The sequence below is a fragment of the Arvicola amphibius genome, chromosome 12, assembly GCF_903992535.2.
Source record: "Arvicola amphibius chromosome 12, mArvAmp1.2, whole genome shotgun sequence".
Taxonomy (NCBI): domain Eukaryota; kingdom Metazoa; phylum Chordata; class Mammalia; order Rodentia; family Cricetidae; genus Arvicola; species Arvicola amphibius.
In genome coordinates, this window is record NC_052058.2 from 121,246,130 (window position 1) to 121,263,967 (window position 17,838).

The following is a 17,838-nucleotide window of genomic DNA, read 5'->3' on the forward strand; positions in this document are numbered from 1 at the left end:
TTTACAGAGAAAAATTCTGAGTGTCTGTTAAGCGGTGTGAATGGATAAGATATGTCCTAACCATGGACTGCAACAGCAGCCAGGGTGAAAAACAAGTTGGAAGCAACTTAGGGACAGTCTGTGATATACACAGAGAAGGATTAATGACAGTCTGTCCCTAAGGGAAATGCTACAGGAGCTACTCAGAGCACTGTGGGACTCCTTTGTTTCTGTGTGCATGTGTGAGCTTTTGTAAGGTTATGTGCCCTGTGTGTGCTGTGCCCAAGGAGGCCAGAACTAGTTAGAAGTTGTAAACCACCTGTTGTGAGTGCTGAGAACCACTAATGTCCTGCAAGAGCAATAATTGGTAACTCCAGCCAGCTCTCCAGTCCTTTCCTTTATGAAACTGTCTTGCTGTGTAGCCCAGGCAGTACTCCTGCCCCCAACCTCCCAAATGCTGGGTTATGGTCATGAACTATCTGGCCAGGCTGTAAAGACTGCTTGAATAGTAAAGGTACCATCAGGCCAGGTGTGTTGGCTACAGGGGAGAATCTGTCTCAAACTGGTACATCTATAACCCTACTTGAGACCTAGTGGGTGGTGTGCACCTCTAAGAATTGCTGCTTAAACCTGGGGTTCAAGTTCGTCCTAGCCAATGGCAGGACCCTACCTCAAAACCCTTCCTTTAGCCCTCTCTGCTATAGGCTCCTGGTAGCACTTGAGCTGGTTAGGTTTTGGGGAGTTGGTGACTGTTTGTCTCTTGAGCTGGTGGAGGGCCCTAGGGAGTAAGGAAGGATGTACTTGCTAATTAGCTGTGAACTGATTTCTGATGTACAGAAGCTTTCCTCTGGAGGAGGGAGGGAGAAGGCTGAGGACGTGCAGATGCAGTCATTAGACACACACAGGGACATGATTTAATCAGTGCCGCCGAAAGCCTCATGCCTGTCCTGTACCCTGCTTCAAACAGTGTCTTCTATTTTTGTTGTTACTGCTTGAGACCAGATCAGATCTTGTTGTCAGAGCTGGTATTGACCTCTTAATTCTCTTGGCTTCTTTTCCCCTTTACCTTGAGACTTGATGGAAAAGTCGTAGACGTGTGCGCATATGGGAAAGAAGTATGGTCGTAGCTGGATACCTGCTGGCTAGGGAGTGAGGAAGCAAAAGGAGTGATGGCCTCCTTCTTCCCCCTTTCGTCACCTTCCAGAATTTAAACCAACCTCATGAGCTTTTTCCAGGACCTCAGGAAACTCCCTCCTACCCCTCACCACTTAGCATATAGGTTAGACAGAGCGTGTGTTCAGTGTTGTGTGTGCCGCAGTCAGGTCATGAATACCAACCTTGAACTCAATAGGGTACTACGTAGGTCTCCAAAGTAGGAGTTGTGCTTGGTCCTGACGGTGGCAGGGGTGGCATTGTCATCTTGGAAAACACATTACCACGTTACAGCAGATTGTAATTTCTGAGATAAATACAGGAAAAAAATGGTATTGAGTAGCAGCCTTTTTAAATCACTTCTATCTTATGTGAGCTGCCATGTAGGTGCTGGAAATTGAACCCCAGTTTTCTGAAAAGAGCAGCCAGCTCTCTTAACCACTGAACCCATCTCTCCAGCCCTCAGGTTCCCCCTTGTCTTGCCTTTGTCTTCTCTGTCCTTTCCTCTGCAGTGACTTTGGTCCTGACATGGACCTTTTCCTGCAGATTTTATTTTGTCTCAGCAAGGGAAGACTTGGTTAGAAGGGTGTGCTGCTCCACCAAAGCAGCGGCAGAAGAGAAAGCACCCTGTTTTGTTTTAAAAAGACATAATCTAATGTAGCCTAGACTGGTCCCAAATTCATTGGGTAGGTGACAGACCTTGAACCCTTGTTCCTCCTGATTCCACCTTCTAAGTGCTGGCAAGTACAAGCTTGTGCCGTTGTGTGTGTCTTGTTGGAGCTCTTAAAACTATTAAGGGTGGTGGCGGGAGGCAGAGGCAGGCGGAGCTCTGAGAGTTTGAGGACAGCCTGGTCTACAGAGTGAGTTTCAAGGACAGTCAAGGCTACATAGAGAAACCCTGTCTCGAAAAACCAAAAAATTGGAGTGGGAGGGACTATTATTAACTGTCTCTCTCCTGAAGGTTCCCTCAGAGAGCTAGCTGCTGTCCAGTCCTTCCCTGGCTTTGCATTGTTATGGCACCACCTGGTGGCTGTTGACTGTATGCCAGGACAAAACCTGACTGACGGTTTTTTTCCTCAGCCAGCACCTGACAGGGATCTGATTCCATCCATTCTTAATACCCTTACTGTTTTCAGATGGAGAACTTGAGGCATGGGAGCAACCTTAAGACTCAGAGCCCAGGACTAGGAGTGGAAGACTGCTCCTTGTCCTTCTGCTGCGCCATGCCAGGCAACTGGCAGGAAAGCACTGTAAGAATGTGGGGCAGCAGGAATCTAGGGTAAGGATGCCATCAAAACTTTCGTCTCCACATGACTGACCCAGGCCTCTGCTGTGTTCTTGAGGAGGTTACATGCCATACCCTCTTTTATCCTGTTTTCCATTCTGGAAGGTTCCAGGGCCTGCTGAGTGGTGCTTTGGCTGGTGCTGTGATGTAATGTGGCAGTTAGCAGCTCTTGTTCAGACTAGCCATGACCACTTCCATAGTGTCCAGAACTAAAACAAGTATCCATGGTCAGTCTGTCACAGGTGGCTGCTATTGCTGCTAGGGTCTCTTGATGGTCAGTGCCTACTGTGCTCTCACAAGGCCTCACTCTTGCACGTTGCCCCCCTCTCCCATCTCCAGCTGTTTCTTGACCCCATGCTAGATTTCCAGCCGTGCCTCCTGGTAAATAAGCTGTTCTGCACACAGCTTCTCCCCAGTTCCCTCTGGCTGCTCTCTGACCACCATGGGCAAGGCTTCAGAGGAAATGGGATAACACCATTGTGACCCAGCGTTCTGACTTGTCGCCTCTTCTGCTTCCTCGCGCTATTATTTAAAAAAAAAAAAAAAAAGAAGGAAGGAAGGAAAAATTGTTTTTGCTCTTTGGGGGTCCTGCCACTCAGCTCTTATAAATACACAGAAACTTGTTCTTGCTTATGAATGCCCAACCTTAGGTTGGCTTGTTTCTAGCCAGCGTTTAAAAAATTATCCCCGCTACCTTTTGCCTCTGGGCTTTTACCTTTCTCTGTTCCATATACCTCTTTCCTTCTTATTCTGTGGGTGGTGACTGGTTGGTCCCTGCAGTTCTCCTCTCCTCCCTTTCTCATTTCTCCTGTCTCACACTTCTCTGTTCTCTAGATCTCTCCTATTTATTCTCTGTACCTGGCAGCCTGGCTTATCCCTCTTTCCTGCCTACATATTGGCTGTTCAACTCTTTATTAGACCAATCAGTTCTTTAGACAGGCAAAGTAACACAGCCTCACAGAGATAACAAATGCAACATAAAAAAAGGCAACACATCTTTGCATCATTTAAAAAAAATCCACAGCATAAACAAATGTAGCACATCTTAAATACAACACTGCTGAGGGACCTGTGTGTGCAAGTGGGTCACCCAGAGGTCATCTCCATCTTGAGCTCATCGGTGTCTGTCAAGCCCTTTTAGCCACATTAGGACACACCCTACCTTGTTTTTGGTTTTTTTTTTCCCCATCACACTTGCCCTCTGCTAAAATGTACTAGTGGTATCCGTTGCTTTGTTGAGAACAGCACTGTTGCCACAGTGTGCAGTGTGAGGTGACCCTCAGGACTCAGATGACCTTCCCTGGCTTCAGACGGGCACTCAGTTGCACCTGGAACGTGGTTCTCCTCCTAGCCCACGACACAATCCTCCTGTTGTTCAGTCTCTGCCTTCCTCCAGGGCCCTCCTTCCCCAGTCCTTAGTGGCCTCGTAGCTTCCTTTCCTATAGTTGCACTGCCACATGTCCTGGCACTGTGGTCCTGAGCTGGTGACTTTAAACAGTGTCACAAACACCTTGGTACCATGGAAGCTTGATGTAATTTTTTAGTAACTACAGTGAGCTTTCTATAAATGGAAATTTCAGCTGTGGTTTACTAATAGCAAAAGCGTACACTGAGTTCTTAAGAATTGAGGTATGAAGCATAACTGATTGGGTCTTGGGCAGCTAAAACTCATCAACAAGGAAGTCTCTGTCAAACCAGAGTTGTCTGAATGCTAGCAGAGGCCCCCCATGGACTGCTATGACCTTTTGAGAGTTAAAATAACCTTCCTTCCCCAGAAGTTCCAGTAAGCTCGAGGGGCAGGGCCCAGAGATCAGAGCAGACCTTGGGCTGTCCTCAGTGAAGGAAAATGGAACCCGACCTTACTTCCTCCTGAGTCCCATTACCCTTCTGTGCGCTGTCCCCAGAGTGGGTGGGGGCTGCTGCCCAGAAGCTTCAGGAGTGCTGGCGTTCTCGTCACAGCCTGATGACTCACGAGCAGGGCCACAGATGAAATTCATAGTAAAGCTGAGGTTAGCCACACCGGCTTTTCTAGGGACTGCACAGCTGGCCATTGGCGCTACCCACAGATCTCCTTACTCTGAAAATGTCAAAGGGACAGTGAGCACCCCAAATCAAGTCTTTGTGTCAGCTGCTCAGCACACTAGGTGCCACCCTCACTTTGCTGAGGCAGGACTGAGCTCAAAGAGGCTTAATGTTTTTGTTAATGTGGAGAGAAGGACTGGGTCACTCGGATCTGCTACACTTGGCATCAGGTTTGCTTTCCTGCAATTGCTTCAGAATAGCAGACGGGTGGGACAGTGTGTACCTGTCATCCCTACATTTGAAAGATTGGGGCAAAAAGGATTGTAATGTTGAAGCTAGCCTGAGCTTCATAATGAGACCCTGTCCCAGAGAACAAAATGTCAGTTGCTGGGGGGTGGCTTGATCAATAAGAGTGATTTGACAGGGTCGATCCCCAGCACCCACATGAAAAAACTAGACATTGTGGCCAGTGCTGTGATCTCAGTGCAGGAGAGGTGTAGATGGGTGCTCCCTGGAGCTCTCTAGCCCACTGGCCTACCTAGCTTAACTGATGAATTGCAGGTCCCAGCGAATATCTCTCCAAAGAAAAGGTAAATAACAACTGAAAAAGACACATCACACACACACACAATTTGGAAGCCTCACCAGTGGTTTCTCTGTGGAATGAGCCTTTGGACAGTGCTGCCCACAGAAGGGATGGGGCGCCCATCACCTCAAGAGCCAGGGTCACTCAGCTGTAAAGGGGACATTCTGCCACACTTCCATTCTACAAGAGATGTGTGTCTCTGTCTCTGTCCCACGCCAGGATAGGGGAAATGCCCTGTGACTCCATCAGGTCCATTATACTGGCTCCGTCTCACCACCTGCTAGTTTGTGACCTGGGGATATGATGGCAGCTTTCCAGCTATCTCCATAGTGCTGATGGGAAAAAATCTTGCCTGCCTCCTAGTTGGTGCCTGCATTGCTCCCTGTCACCTTCTTCACTGCCTGGAGCTGCGTCAGATAGAATCCAGTGCTCTAAGTGGGGTGAACTATGGCTGCTCTTGGCTTACTGAATGTTCTCTCCCTCTTCCCTTTGTCCCTTCCACTCATTGGTGGCAGCTGCTCGCTTCTACCTAGAGGAGAACCCCAGATAAAATTGGTTGACTTGGGTGGGCTCTCATGCCCGCCCTGAGTTTGGAGGGCCCAGGCCTACTCTGCCTCTAGCATCAAAGGCGAGTGCTGGCAGCCTGGAAGAGCTGGTCCTGTGGGTCCTTGTGTCCTGGTACCATTCGCTAGAGTGCCTTCTTGCGGACTGCCTTAGACCTCCTCCCTGGTACTGGGAGCTGCATGTGTCCAAGATTACTCACCTCCAGTTGGTTTGCTGTGGCTGGTTAGGTTAGCAAAGGATGAGGCAGGGCTGCTGCCAGCTCTGCATCCAGCCCGTCACCCTCCATACCACTGAGCTTGCCTGTCCCAAACTGCCATCTGACCATGTCACTTCCTCTGCTCTAGAAACCTCCCCAAGGTTGCAGACGCTGACGGATTTGCCCCAGAGTCGGAGTAGCTGCCACCTGGAGATTCCACAGCCATGAGTGGGTTTAACTTTGGAGGCACCGGGGCCCCTGCTGGCGGCTTTACATTTGGCACTGCGAAGACTGCAACCACTACACCCGCCACTGGCTTTTCCTTCTCTTCTGGCACTGGAGGGTTTACTTTTGGGACTCCCTCCCAGACAACTGCAGCCACCCCTTCCACTGGCCTCTTCTCACTCTCCACACAGACCCCAACCACACAGACACCAGGATTCAACTTCGGGACAACACCTGCTTCTGGAGGAACTGGCTTCTCCCTGGGGATCAGCACCCCAAAGCTCAACCTGAGTAACACAGCTGCCACATCAGCCACAGCCAACACTGGCAGCTTTGGACTTGGTAGTAGCACCCTTACCAATGCCATCTCAAATGCTGGCACCTCCAGCCAGGGGACAGCCCCCACTGGCTTTGTATTTGGGTCCTCTAACACTTCTGCTCCATCTACTGGCTCCACAGGGTTCTCATTCACCAGTGGCAGTGCATCCCAGCCTGGAGCCTCTGGCTTTGGCATTGGCTCTGTGGGTAGTTCAACCCAGCCCACAGCACTGTCTGGCTCTCCCTTCACTCCAGCCACGCTGGTGACCACTACAGCAGGAACAGCACAGCCAGCTGCTGTTGCACCTACTGCTGCCACCACCAGTGCAGGGTCCACACTCTTTGCTTCCATAGCGCCTGCTCCTGCCTCATCCAGTGCTACAGGGCTCTCCCTCTCAGCTCCAGTGACAACTTCAGCCACTCCTAGTGCTGGGACTCTGGGCTTCAGCCTCAAGGCCCCTGGGGCAGCTCCTGGCCCCTCCACCACCATCTCCAGCACCACCGCCTCTACCACGACCACCTCCACCACAACCTCTGGCTTTGCCCTGAGCCTGAAGCCACTAGTGTCAGCTGGTCCCAGCAGTGTGGCCACTACTGGGACTGTTCTGCCTGGCTCCAGCAGTGCAGCTGGGACTACCACAGGTCCCGCGATGACCTATGCACAGCTGGAAAGCCTGATCAACAAGTGGAGCCTGGAGCTGGAGGATCAGGAGCGGCACTTCCTGCAACAGGCCACACAGGTCAATGCCTGGGATCGCACACTGATTGAGAACGGGGAGAAGATCACCAGTCTACATCGGGAGGTGGAAAAGGTGAAGCTGGATCAGAAGCGGCTGGATCAGGAGCTAGACTTCATCCTGTCACAGCAGAAGGAACTGGAGGACCTGCTGAGCCCATTGGAGGAGTCAGTGAAGGAGCAGAGTGGCACCATCTACCTTCAGCATGCGGATGAGGAGCGTGAGAAGACCTTCAAGCTGGCTGAGAACATCGATGCACAGCTCAAGCGCATGGCGCAGGACCTCAAGGATATCATCGAGCACCTGAATATGGCTGGTGGCCCTGCAGACACCAGCGACCCACTGCAGCAGATTTGCAAGATCCTCAATGCACACATGGACTCCCTGCAGTGGGTGGACCAAAGCTCTGCCCTGCTGCAGAGGAGAGTGGAAGAGGCCAGCCGCGTTTGTGAGGGCCGCCGTAAGGAGCAGGAGCGCAGTCTGCGCATTGCCTTCGACTAGCCCAGCATGAATGGGAGGGGCTCCTTGGGTGGTTGTGCTGTTGAGGAATGTTCTTTGGCTTGACTTCCACTCAGCAGAAGTTGTACAGGCATGACACTCTATTGTGCTCTGGGGCCCAGCATGAATGTCACTGAGCTCTAGGCCAGCATTTAAAGAACAAAGACAAGGGTTCCATTCAGTGCTGCCTCACGGCAGCTTCAGTTCCAATCCATCCAACTTAGCCCTCAGTCACTCCAGTATGGCTGTGACTGGGATAGAGCGCTCCGCTCCGAAGGAGATACTGGCCAAGAAACTTACCTGGGATGGAGACTTGGTGGGTTTGAAAGCCCAAGGTTTCTGCTCTTCTCCAGCTCCCATCTCGCCCAGGTCCTCCAGAGCGTCTGCCACACAAAGCAGGTCACCGAGGCATGGTGAGCTAACAACTGCTTTGCCTTGACTACCTCCTTCACTCCTAGATGATGAGCTCCTGTGGCAGGAACTGATTACCCTTGAGGCTAGAGTGACGGCAAATTTGCTTCTGGATATCCCAGTGTCAAAACTATCTTAGTCAGATGCACAGTGGTGAAGGCCAGCAGTCATGTCCTGGTCTGTTTTATTTCCTTGTACCTTGCTGTAGCCTCTGTGATCTCTGATCAAATGTTGCTTTTCTAAATAAAGAAAAATTTGTGAAATCAGACCTGCTGTGGACATAAGTGGTGAAGAAATGTCCCAAGACTCGGCAGGGCAGTGCTGGTGGGATGTCGAGTCGTGGGCCATTCATTGGGTTGGAGCCACTGATTGAGCCACATGGGCCCAGTCTTTACCTTCCTTGGGGTAGGTGGGGTGCAGGTGCAGGAGAGAGTCCTGTCCACCCATGTGCATGAGTGGACAATCCACTGCGTGCAGGTGTCATTGTGATGTCATCAGTAGTGGAGATCGGAACACTGGGAGGTGATATCCAGAAGCTGGGCTCATGCTGTGCTTTTGACTGCTGCTCTTGCAGGACTGGGGACCCTGGACCAGCAGTCAGAAGATTCTAGCATGGAGCCACAAGTTACTTCTTTTTATGTTGGGCTTCAAAGTACAAAGGGGGGGGGGCGCTAGAGGAGGGATCTCAGCTGCTTTTCTTTCAAGGACCCTGGTGTGATCTCTAGGACCACATGGTGGCTCACAGCCATCTGCAGCTCCAGTCCCAGGTTATCAGTGGCTTTGGCTACTGTGTGCAAAACAGTCATATAAAATCTCAGAGAAAAAGAAACCCTGGCTTTGTGAACACTGAAGTTCCAAGTCATCTTCAGCTACATAGTCACAGGAGAACTTGTCTTGGAAAAGCCACACAGAGGCAGAGGCAGGGCTAGTGAACTGGAAGACACGTCCTGAGTGCCCAGTGGCCTTTCTGTGACATGTTAGTTTTCGTTGGTTTAAGACTTTCCTGAGTGCTAGGATTATGGATAAGCCACCACAGCCCAGCTCTGCACTCCATGGCTTGACTCCGGCCGACTGTGGTGTTTAGGCCTCCGTTTCCCAAGATGTTTTACACAGGTGTCATTGTCAGGGCTCAATAAAGATGGTCAGCGTGTATTTCTAGTGTGTATGTGCTCATTCCAGGTTGTATTTGGGGCATAAATGAAGCTGACTTAATCTTGCCATTTGTGGGGAGGAGCTGCACCCACTCTGTACTCCATCCTTGTACAGCCTTATTTTTAAGTTAGTTGAAATCATCCCCTGAAGGTCTACCCACTTTAAAGACAACAGCATAGATCTTTGTGCTGGGGGAGTTGGGGAGGGGTACCCAGGATGACAACGCTACCGGCAACTTGGGCACTGTTGCCCGGGCTACACTATAATCGCAGTTTCCCTCTCCAGGAAGAACACTGCCCCGCTGGTCGCTCTCATCACTCACCATGAAGACGGCAAAGGTGACTGCATGGGGAGCCTCTTCACATCTCCTCGGGTAGCCAAGACCAGCTGTGGTCCAGCCTAGCGGGACTAGCCCGTCTGAGGAAGGGAAGCAGCCATGTGAAATGTCAATAAGCAGGAAGCTGTATCTATATCGCATTAAGGGATGAAAAAGACAAGAGGGAGACCAAGTTTGAACTTTCCACTTCCTGGTCTCTACAAAGAGCTCTGGTCTGTATTGAGCAGCGCAGAAAGCATTGTCTGGGAAGGAGTTTTTACAAAAGTCCCTAAGAGTTTTCTAAGAATGACCCCAGAACAGCACTTGAAACTGCACACACATGTTGCTTCCAGCATCTGTGAGATACTTTCAGCCAGTGACTACTGGAACTCAAAGACATGGCCCAAGGCATGGAAGAGTACAGATTGTAGCTAAGCTTGTACCAGTTGCCCAGGTGGGAAGAGTGGGGCTAGAAAGGTGGGTGCTTCATTATCTCAAGGGCCAGTTAAAGTTGAAGAGGTTGAGGACATGGTTTTGACCTGATGACAAGGTGTGGCAAAAACAGCTTCTAAAGGAGACACTTATAGGAAAAAAGTACTACAGAAGGGGAGAGTTGGAGATAGTTATTATTAAATTTAATTATAAATTTAGGTTTTGTTTTGAAATGAGGTATCCAGCCCAGGCTGGCCTCCAGTTCCCAAGGGAGCTGTGGGTCACCTTAAACCTGGGCTCCCTGCCTCCATCTTTGAAGTACTGTCCTCACAGTAGTGCACCACATCCAGTTTATGTGGTGCTGGGAAGGCAGCCCAAGCTTTGTGCATGCTAGGCAACCAGCAGCTGGATCCCCAGCCCGGAACAGGTCATCCATGTAGCCCTAACTACAGGAACTCCAAGATCTGCTTGTCTTTCCCTGGGAATCCTGAGAAGATCCTATCTTGAAGGAAGGATAGGAGTTGGCCGCCTGTGTGTGACCTTACCTTCTGTTAGTAAATAAAGCTTTTGTGGAGCACAGCCGTACCCTCACACTTTGTAAATGTACAGCTAGGCTGTAAATCTTCAAATTTTCACGGGAAGTTTGACCATTTCTGTCATAGAGAAACATTCTGCAAAAATAAGAAACATTCTGCAAAAATAGTATGCCTGGGACATGATTCAAAATAGTCTCGTGTGAAAGAAGAGGGTGAGCAGGGGCCTGGTGGCATGCCTGTTAGCCCAGAGTTTAAGATACAGGGCAGGAGGATGGCCTCAAGTTGTTGGAGGGCATCCTAGGGTCCAAATGAAGACACCCACCCACCCTGTCAAAAAACAAAAAGGCATTCTCTAGCAAATTCTGCCACAGTCTACCAACTGATCTTCCTCTCAGGACTTGGCTTCTCTGACCTAACAAGGCAGTAGGACAAAGCTATCACCATTTTCCCTGGTTCTGCCTGCGCCAGAGGATGACTTCCGTTCCAGGTTGACCAGAAAGGCCATGGGCGCCAGGAGAGCCCCCCAAAGACCAGCGTGCAGTGAGTGTCCCCTGTCTGGGTTGGGGAGTTAGGGTGGAGGCCACAGCTACTTTGTCCCTGCCCAGTCTTGGGTCTCCCTACACCCTCCCTAGGGACACTAGACTGAAAGACTGAAGGCTATGCACTTCGTGAGGTCCGAGGGAGGGCCTTTCCCACCAGCTCCATCCCCAGATCAGCCTGCTGGAATGTGACCTAGACCCTTCAGCACTATTCCTATGGGTCAGAAGCAAGCCATGGAAGGTGGGGTGTCCCCAAAGACCATTTCTTCCTGGAAGGCTAGTCCTGAAGCTGCGTTTCCCAAAGCCAGCAACAGCTGATGCCATGACCAGATGCACACACTAATATCTGGGCATGTGCCCTTGCTGCAGAACATTGAGCCTCACTTGCACCTCTTGTTTCTGATCCCATCCCCACACACCCTGCCTTCTTTCCAAGACCCCAGCATAACCAGGGAAGGACAGTCTGCCCCAATGGTGGCCTAACCATGATTCCTAATTTAGGCCCAATAATACTGCTTGGAACTAACACTAGGATACTAGGATTTGGAGTGTATATATATTTAGACTGACCCAAGCTGGGCTTGAACCCCTGATGATGGGGGTGGGTTAGGATGGCAAGCACACGTGCATGCTCACACACACCCTGCCACTGGACTTGGCAACCCTACCTGAACCTATTCTGTCGGTTCCCTTTGCTCCCCATAGCTCCCTAGGGTAAGGGGAGTAGCCCCAGTCTACTCCAACCAGGGATCCAAAAGCTGTTCCTGTGGGACTGGAGAGGTAGCCCAGGGGTTTAAGAACACTGGCTACTCTTCCAGAGAACCAGGGTTCAATTCCCAGGACCTCCATAGGGGCTCACAACCATCCATAACTTCAGTTCCAACAGATTTAACGCCCTCCTCTTTGGGCACCAGACACACATATAGTGCTCAGACATACATGAAGGTAAAACAACCACATATATGGAAAACTTTAATGCCAGGGAGACCAGTGGCCCTGTCAGTCTACCATTCGGTACACTGAGGCAGAAGGATCATAGGGAATTTGAGGCCAGCTTGGATGCAGAATGAGACCCTGCCTAATAAATGCCAGGCCACGAGGTGGCTATTCCCACCCCCCAGCACCATCAATTCCTCTGTAGGGTTGAGACCAAGTACTTCCCTAAGCCCTGGAGTCCTGCTTGACCTGGGGCCTCCAGCCTACATGGCTTTGCAGTTCTGGCCATTTGGCCCAAGCCACAGAGCGAGCACACACCTACACCCAACCACCTCCCTTTAATGGACTCTGGACTTTCCCGTTCTGTCCCTACCCTGACTTTTCTCCGGACCCATCTTCTCCCCAATCCCAAGGAAGATTTCCCGGCACCTGACTGCCTCACTGCAGCTTTGGGTGGCACTGGAGTCATCGTCCTCTTTGCTCATGTCCCCCTGAAGGCCAGAAATAGAAACTTCTGGGGACATCTCTCTGAGATGTTCATCCACAATCTGCTTCCCAGCCATTCTTAAGACAAAGATAGCAGGGAAGGACAGGGCCACTCAGTCCTCCCCATGTTCTCGCAGATGCAGCAACAGGTTCTGCCCTTGGCCAGGTGATCTGTGAAGGCCCTGGCCTGGCTTTACACCTGCCGTACTGTGCTTTACCGTGTGACACTATCAGGCCGAAATGGGCACCAGAATGTGGAAGGCCGTGTCCCAAGATCCCAGGTCCCAGACTTGGATGTGCCCATTTCATAGAATTGGAGATAGGCATGGAAAAATGGGGTGAGGAGGCCTGGCCTGGGATGGGCAGGCCCAAGACAGAAGTCCAGAGGCCTAGAGCACAGGGACCAGCACCAGTGATGCCATCTGGATGGGCAGTCCCCACCCACAACTTCTGCAGAGCTGTTTGTGGTACGAAAAATAGACTGTTACTTCCTCCTGTGGCCCTCTTTCCCACCACCACCCCACCTCCCCCAGCATGTGGCCCCACTCCAGGAAAGCACTTTGAATTTCCCAGGGAGGTGAGTGGGCAGGGCTGGCTGCTTTAAGGGGAGAATTCAGAGGCTCTGTTCTGCTGTCCTGTCCAAGAGAGCTGGAGTACAGCTACCTGGGTGAGAGGTGGCAGGGACTGCACCCCAGAACCTAGGACTGGGAGGCAGGAGAAGGGAGCTAGGCCAGGGCTTGGGAAAAGGGTCCCAGGAACTCCTGATGGATCAAGATTAGGTCTGGGAAAACACATGCCCAGAGAGGAAGGAAAGAGACAGGCTGGGGGTCCCTAACCCCCATCACAGTCACCCCACTTCTCCACTGACAGCAGCTGCCACTTGAGCCATGTCTTGGCTGGGTAAGTGAGCAACCGAGGGGAGAAAGAGGGTGCTGGGACTGTGGCTGACTCCTGCTTCTGCTGCCTGTGCCCTGACCCTCTTCTGTTGCCAGCCCCACATCATGCCCTTGTGGCCATCCTCCTGGGTCTGGCAGCCTCTCTGAACTGGAAGGCAGCCTCCAGCCTGAATCCCTTCGATAAGTGCATGGAGGACCCGGACTATGAGCAGCTGCTCAAGGTGGTGACCTGGGGCCTCAATCGGACCTTGAGGCCCCAAAGGGTGGCAGTTGTTGGTGCAGGTATAGCCGGACTGACAGCCGCCAAGGTGCTCGGCGATGCGGGACACAAGGTGAGAAGTGTAGCCTCCTGTCCACCTGGAGCCTTTCCTGCTGCAGGTGGGAGGTCCTGGGTAGAGCCCCCATTCCATCCTGCAGGGAAGGCCTAATTCTTTTTTTTTTTTTTTTTTTTTTTTTTTTTTTTTTTTTTTTTTTTCGAGACAGGGTTTCTCTGTAGCTTTTGGAGCCTGTCCTGTCCTGGAACTAGCTCTTGTTTACCAGGCTGGCCTCCTCGAACTTGACCATGCCTGCCTCTGCCTCCCAAGTGCTGGGATTAAAGGCGGGTTTAATGCTTAATTCCTCTTAATGTAATTGTCATAGTCAAAATGGGGATCTGTGTTGGGGGAAGCACTAAGAAATTCCCAAGGGCAAGTGTCCCCTTCACCAAAACCCAGGAATGAGAATGGGCCAGCCCCCTGGTCTTGCGTGCAAACCAGGAATCTCCCTACTTCTACCTTAGGCTGGGAAGTCCCTCCGCAGTCCATCTGGTGGTTTTCTGGCTACAGTCTTGAAGCCTTCCTCTCTGTTGTAGCAGCCCCTCCCCACCACCCTGAAGAAAGGCTCTTCCAGTCTAGGTGTGCCTCACTGTGGGGAGCAAGACAGGCAGGGGCTGCTGTGAGTGCAGCCAGGGGAGCTGAGGTTCCTGCTTGCCCGACCTCGTCTTTAGGTCACGGTCCTGGAGGCAGATAATCGGATTGGGGGCCGCATCCTCACCTTCCGGGATGGGAAGACAGGCTGGATAGGGGAGCTGGGGGCCATGCGAATGCCCAGCTCCCACAGGTGAGATCCCAGCCAGGTAATAGAGCTCCACCTCTGCACCAAAGCTGAGCCAGAGCCCACCTCCATCCCCACCTCATATTCAGCCAACTCCCATCCCTGATTTAGGCTCAGCCAATCCCAGCCCTGTTCTTGCCCTGGGCTCAGTGAGAATCCAGCTCCATCCCTAGTCCATGCTCTTTGTTCTGAAGGTACTGTCTGTCAACCTTGGGCCTCAAGCTGCACCTCCAACTCTGCTCCAGTGTTACCCATGCTCCCTCCCACTCAAAAGTTGGGTCACAGCCCTCACCATCATCCTGACTAATACAGCTTGGCTCAGCATTCTCCTAGTGTGATCACTCACTTTTCCATCTGTGCAGCTGGCCTGAGCTCTGCCCCTCTTCCCAACCCCAGCTCCTGAGGCAGCCCTCAGGTCCCCAGTCACCTGCTCCATGCCTGTCTGTACTGGTCCTCCTGCGGTACCAGGCCAGCCCTTCTTCATGCAGCCTTCCACTTCCAGGATCCTGCACATGCTCTGTAAGAGCCTGGGCCTCAACCTGACCCAGTTCACACAGTATGATGAGAACACGTGGACCGAGGTGAATGACGTGAGGCTGCGGAACTATGTGGTGGAGAAGATGCCAGAAAAGTTGGGCTACAACCTGAGCCACAGAGAGAGAGGCCGTTCCCCAGAGGACATCTACCAGATGGCACTCAACAAGGTGGCCACCAGCTTCCTGCTGAGCCTAGCCCTGCCCACGGGCTTCGTCTCTACTAGCACCCTGTTAAGGTCTACTCCGCAGCTCTGCTGGCGGCCAGCCTGTGCTTTCTGCGTCTCACCAGCGCATCCTCTACTGTAGCCCTGGCACTCCAGGACCCTCCGGCAGCTTTGCCTTAGACAGTCTCTCAGGCATCACCCTCCTGTCCCAGAGGGTCTTTGCACACAGAAGCTAGCCCTGCCCACAGCTTGATATGGCTCCTCAGTGCCTCTTAAGCCCATGGGCCAGACCTACCAGATAGCTTCCCCTCCCCCACACCCACCTAGTGATCCAGGTATACCCTCTGCTTCTGGAACGCCACCTGGCTCATCCATTATCCCTAAGTCTGCATCCTCAATGTGTCTGCCTGAGCATCCTTCTCCTGACCCCGAACAAGGAGCGCAGAGTAGAGAGGCTGGAGGCCATGTTTGTAAGGAGCCTGAAGGAAGATAACAATGTTAGGCAGGAGAGTCTACATGCGGTGGGGGAGGTGGCACAGCTCCAAAGTGGTCCTGTCCTCCACACTTTAAAATCAGTACTAGCTGCTGCGAGAAAGGGTGATGGAGGCTGCTGCTATTGCTGGGAGTGCTCTAGCACTCCTTTGGGTCTGGGGAGCCAAGGAGAGTTGTTTCCAAGGGGAAACTGCTAAAGACTTAGCTGGTAGCAGCACCCTATGGGGCTATGGGAGACCCTCACCTGCCTACACCCACAATGGTCTAGACACAATTACTGAACTTCCTGGCCAGCACAAAAACAAACGGCAATGCTGACTGGGTGGGCAGATGAGGGCTATCCAGTATTTGGGAGGACTTCCAGCTACAGAGGAGGTTTATGCAGTATGAGCCAAAGTCTGGGACTTGAACCGGGGTGAGTGCTGTTCCCACTGCAGCCAGGGCCCCTCTGATTGTCCCCCACAGGCCCTCAAGGACCTCAAGGCCTTGGGCTGCAAGAAAGCCATGAAGAAGTTCAATAGGCACACGCTCCTGGTAAGTGAGGAGGCTGTTTACCTGTCCTGTCACAAGAGATGGCTGAGATCCAGGGCTTAGCAGGGAAGGGTCTGACCAGGGCTCCTGCCAACTGCACAGGAATACCTCCTTGGGGAGGGCAACCTGACCCGGCCGGCCGTGCAGCTCCTGGGAGACGTGATGTCCAAGGAGGGCTTCTTCTACCTCAGCTTTGCAGAGGCTTTACGTGCCCACAGCTGTCTGAGCGACCGACTTCGGTGAGGGCACAGTGGATGGGACAAGTCACAGGGAGGAGCGTCCTGGGAGAGGGCAGGGCCTTCCTTAAGAGCTAAGCTTCAACCTGGGTCAATGTGCTTGCCCTACCCGCAGGTACAGCCGCATTGTGGGTGGCTGGGACCTGCTGCCACGCGCGCTGCTGAGCTCATTGTCCGGGCCGGTGCTGTTGAATGCGCCCGTGGTGGCAATCACTCAGGGGGCGCACGATGTGCTCGTGCACATCGCCACTTCAGTACAGTCTCGTAGCCTGAAGGTGCTGATGGCCGACCTGGTTCTGCTGACGGCCAGTGGGCCTGCGCTGCAGCGCATCACCTTCACGCCGCCACTGACACGGAGGAGGCAGGAGGCCCTGCGCGCGCTGCACTACGTGGCAGCCAGCAAGGTTTTCCTGAGTTTCCGCCGGCCCTTCTGGCACGAGGAGCATATCGAGGGCGGCCACTCCAACACTGACCGCCCATCGCGCCTTATATTCTATCCGGCACCGGGCGAGGGCTCACTACTACTGGCCTCATACACGTGGTCGGATGCTGCAGCCCCTTTCGCCGGCCTGAGCACAGACCAGGCCTTGCGCGTGGCGCTCAAGGACGTGGCGGCCCTGCATGGGCCAGTCGTGTACCGCCTGTGGGACGGCACGGGCGTAGTCAAACGCTGGGCAGAGGACCCGCACAGCCAGGGTGGCTTTGTGGTGCAGCCGCCATTGTTTGGGCAGGGGGATGAGGACTATGACTGGTCATTTCCCTATGGCCGCATTTACTTCGCGGGTGAGCACACAGCCCTTCCACATGGCTGGGTAGAGACTGCTGTCAAGTCCGCATTGCGGGCGGCAGTGAAGATCAATAACCATGTGTTCAGGGTGCCCAGCCCCCAGAAGCAGGAGCATGCCAGTCTCCGGAAGCAGGAGCACACACATGCAGAGGCCAGAGAGGATCAGGATCAAGAGGTCAGCCCAGGTGAGCAGCAGCAGGAGGAACTCCTAGAGGGGCAGGAGCCCCAACACGAAGAGACCAGCCCGGAGGGACACGTGTTTGTGGAGGCCATCCCTGAGTTGCGGGGGCATGTGTTTGTAGAGACCATTCCCCAGGGGAAGGGGCATATGCACATACACAAAAATATGCCTTCGCACATGCATGGGCATGCCATCCCTGAAGAGCACATGCGTGGGGGACACAAGCACGTGGGATCTGGTACCCAGTGGCACCGGCAATCTGCACAGAGGGGCAGGTCACACTCCGTGCAAAGGGGGAAGAGGCACCCAGTCCCCAACCCAGTCTAATCTAGAGCAGGCCACTTACAATAATAGCCCACAATAAAGTTATTTTTTTGTTAAACCCAGAGGCCCAGCTCCCTCCCTCCCTTTCCACTGCTCTGGTTTCCTGAATGTAGCTGCCCTGGGCGGGCGACACTTGGGTAAACACTGCACTGTGGAGTTCATAAGCTACAGGAGGATAAGGGGCTGATGGAAGAACAGAAAACTCGAAGGCTTGAGGCCAGTCTGGGCT

General features: G+C 52.7%; 2 protein-coding genes across 4 annotated transcripts; both read left to right on the forward strand.

Moving 5' to 3' along the window:
- The first annotated feature begins 276 nt into the window (after window positions 1-276).
- Window positions 277-8,241, forward strand: Nup62 (nucleoporin 62). The gene is made up of 2 exons (XM_038314354.2): window positions 277-2,410; window positions 5,933-8,241. Exon 2 carries the CDS (start codon window positions 6,009-6,011, stop codon window positions 7,563-7,565), a length of 1,557 nt encoding a protein of 518 aa, XP_038170282.1. The 5' UTR covers window positions 277-2,410; window positions 5,933-6,008; the 3' UTR covers window positions 7,566-8,241.
- Window positions 8,242-8,386: 145 nt separating this feature from the next.
- Il4i1 (interleukin 4 induced 1) lies at window positions 8,387-17,626 on the forward strand. Of its 3 annotated transcripts, XM_038314352.1 has the most exons (8): window positions 8,387-9,463; window positions 10,805-10,949; window positions 13,363-13,598; window positions 14,252-14,364; window positions 14,861-15,062; window positions 16,016-16,084; window positions 16,184-16,320; window positions 16,433-17,626. In XM_038314352.1, the coding sequence occupies exons 2-8, from the start codon at window positions 10,913-10,915 to the stop codon at window positions 17,610-17,612; spliced, it is 1,974 nt and encodes a 657-aa protein (XP_038170280.1). In that variant the 5' UTR covers window positions 8,387-9,463; window positions 10,805-10,912; the 3' UTR covers window positions 17,613-17,626. The 3 variants fall into 3 exon arrangements, with proteins under 3 accessions (XP_038170280.1, XP_038170279.1, XP_038170281.1); XM_038314351.1 differs by having other exon boundaries at window positions 8,387-12,837; XM_038314353.2 differs by lacking the exons at window positions 8,387-9,463; window positions 10,805-10,949 and adding an exon at window positions 12,723-13,270.
- Window positions 17,627-17,838: the final 212 nt, after the last annotated feature.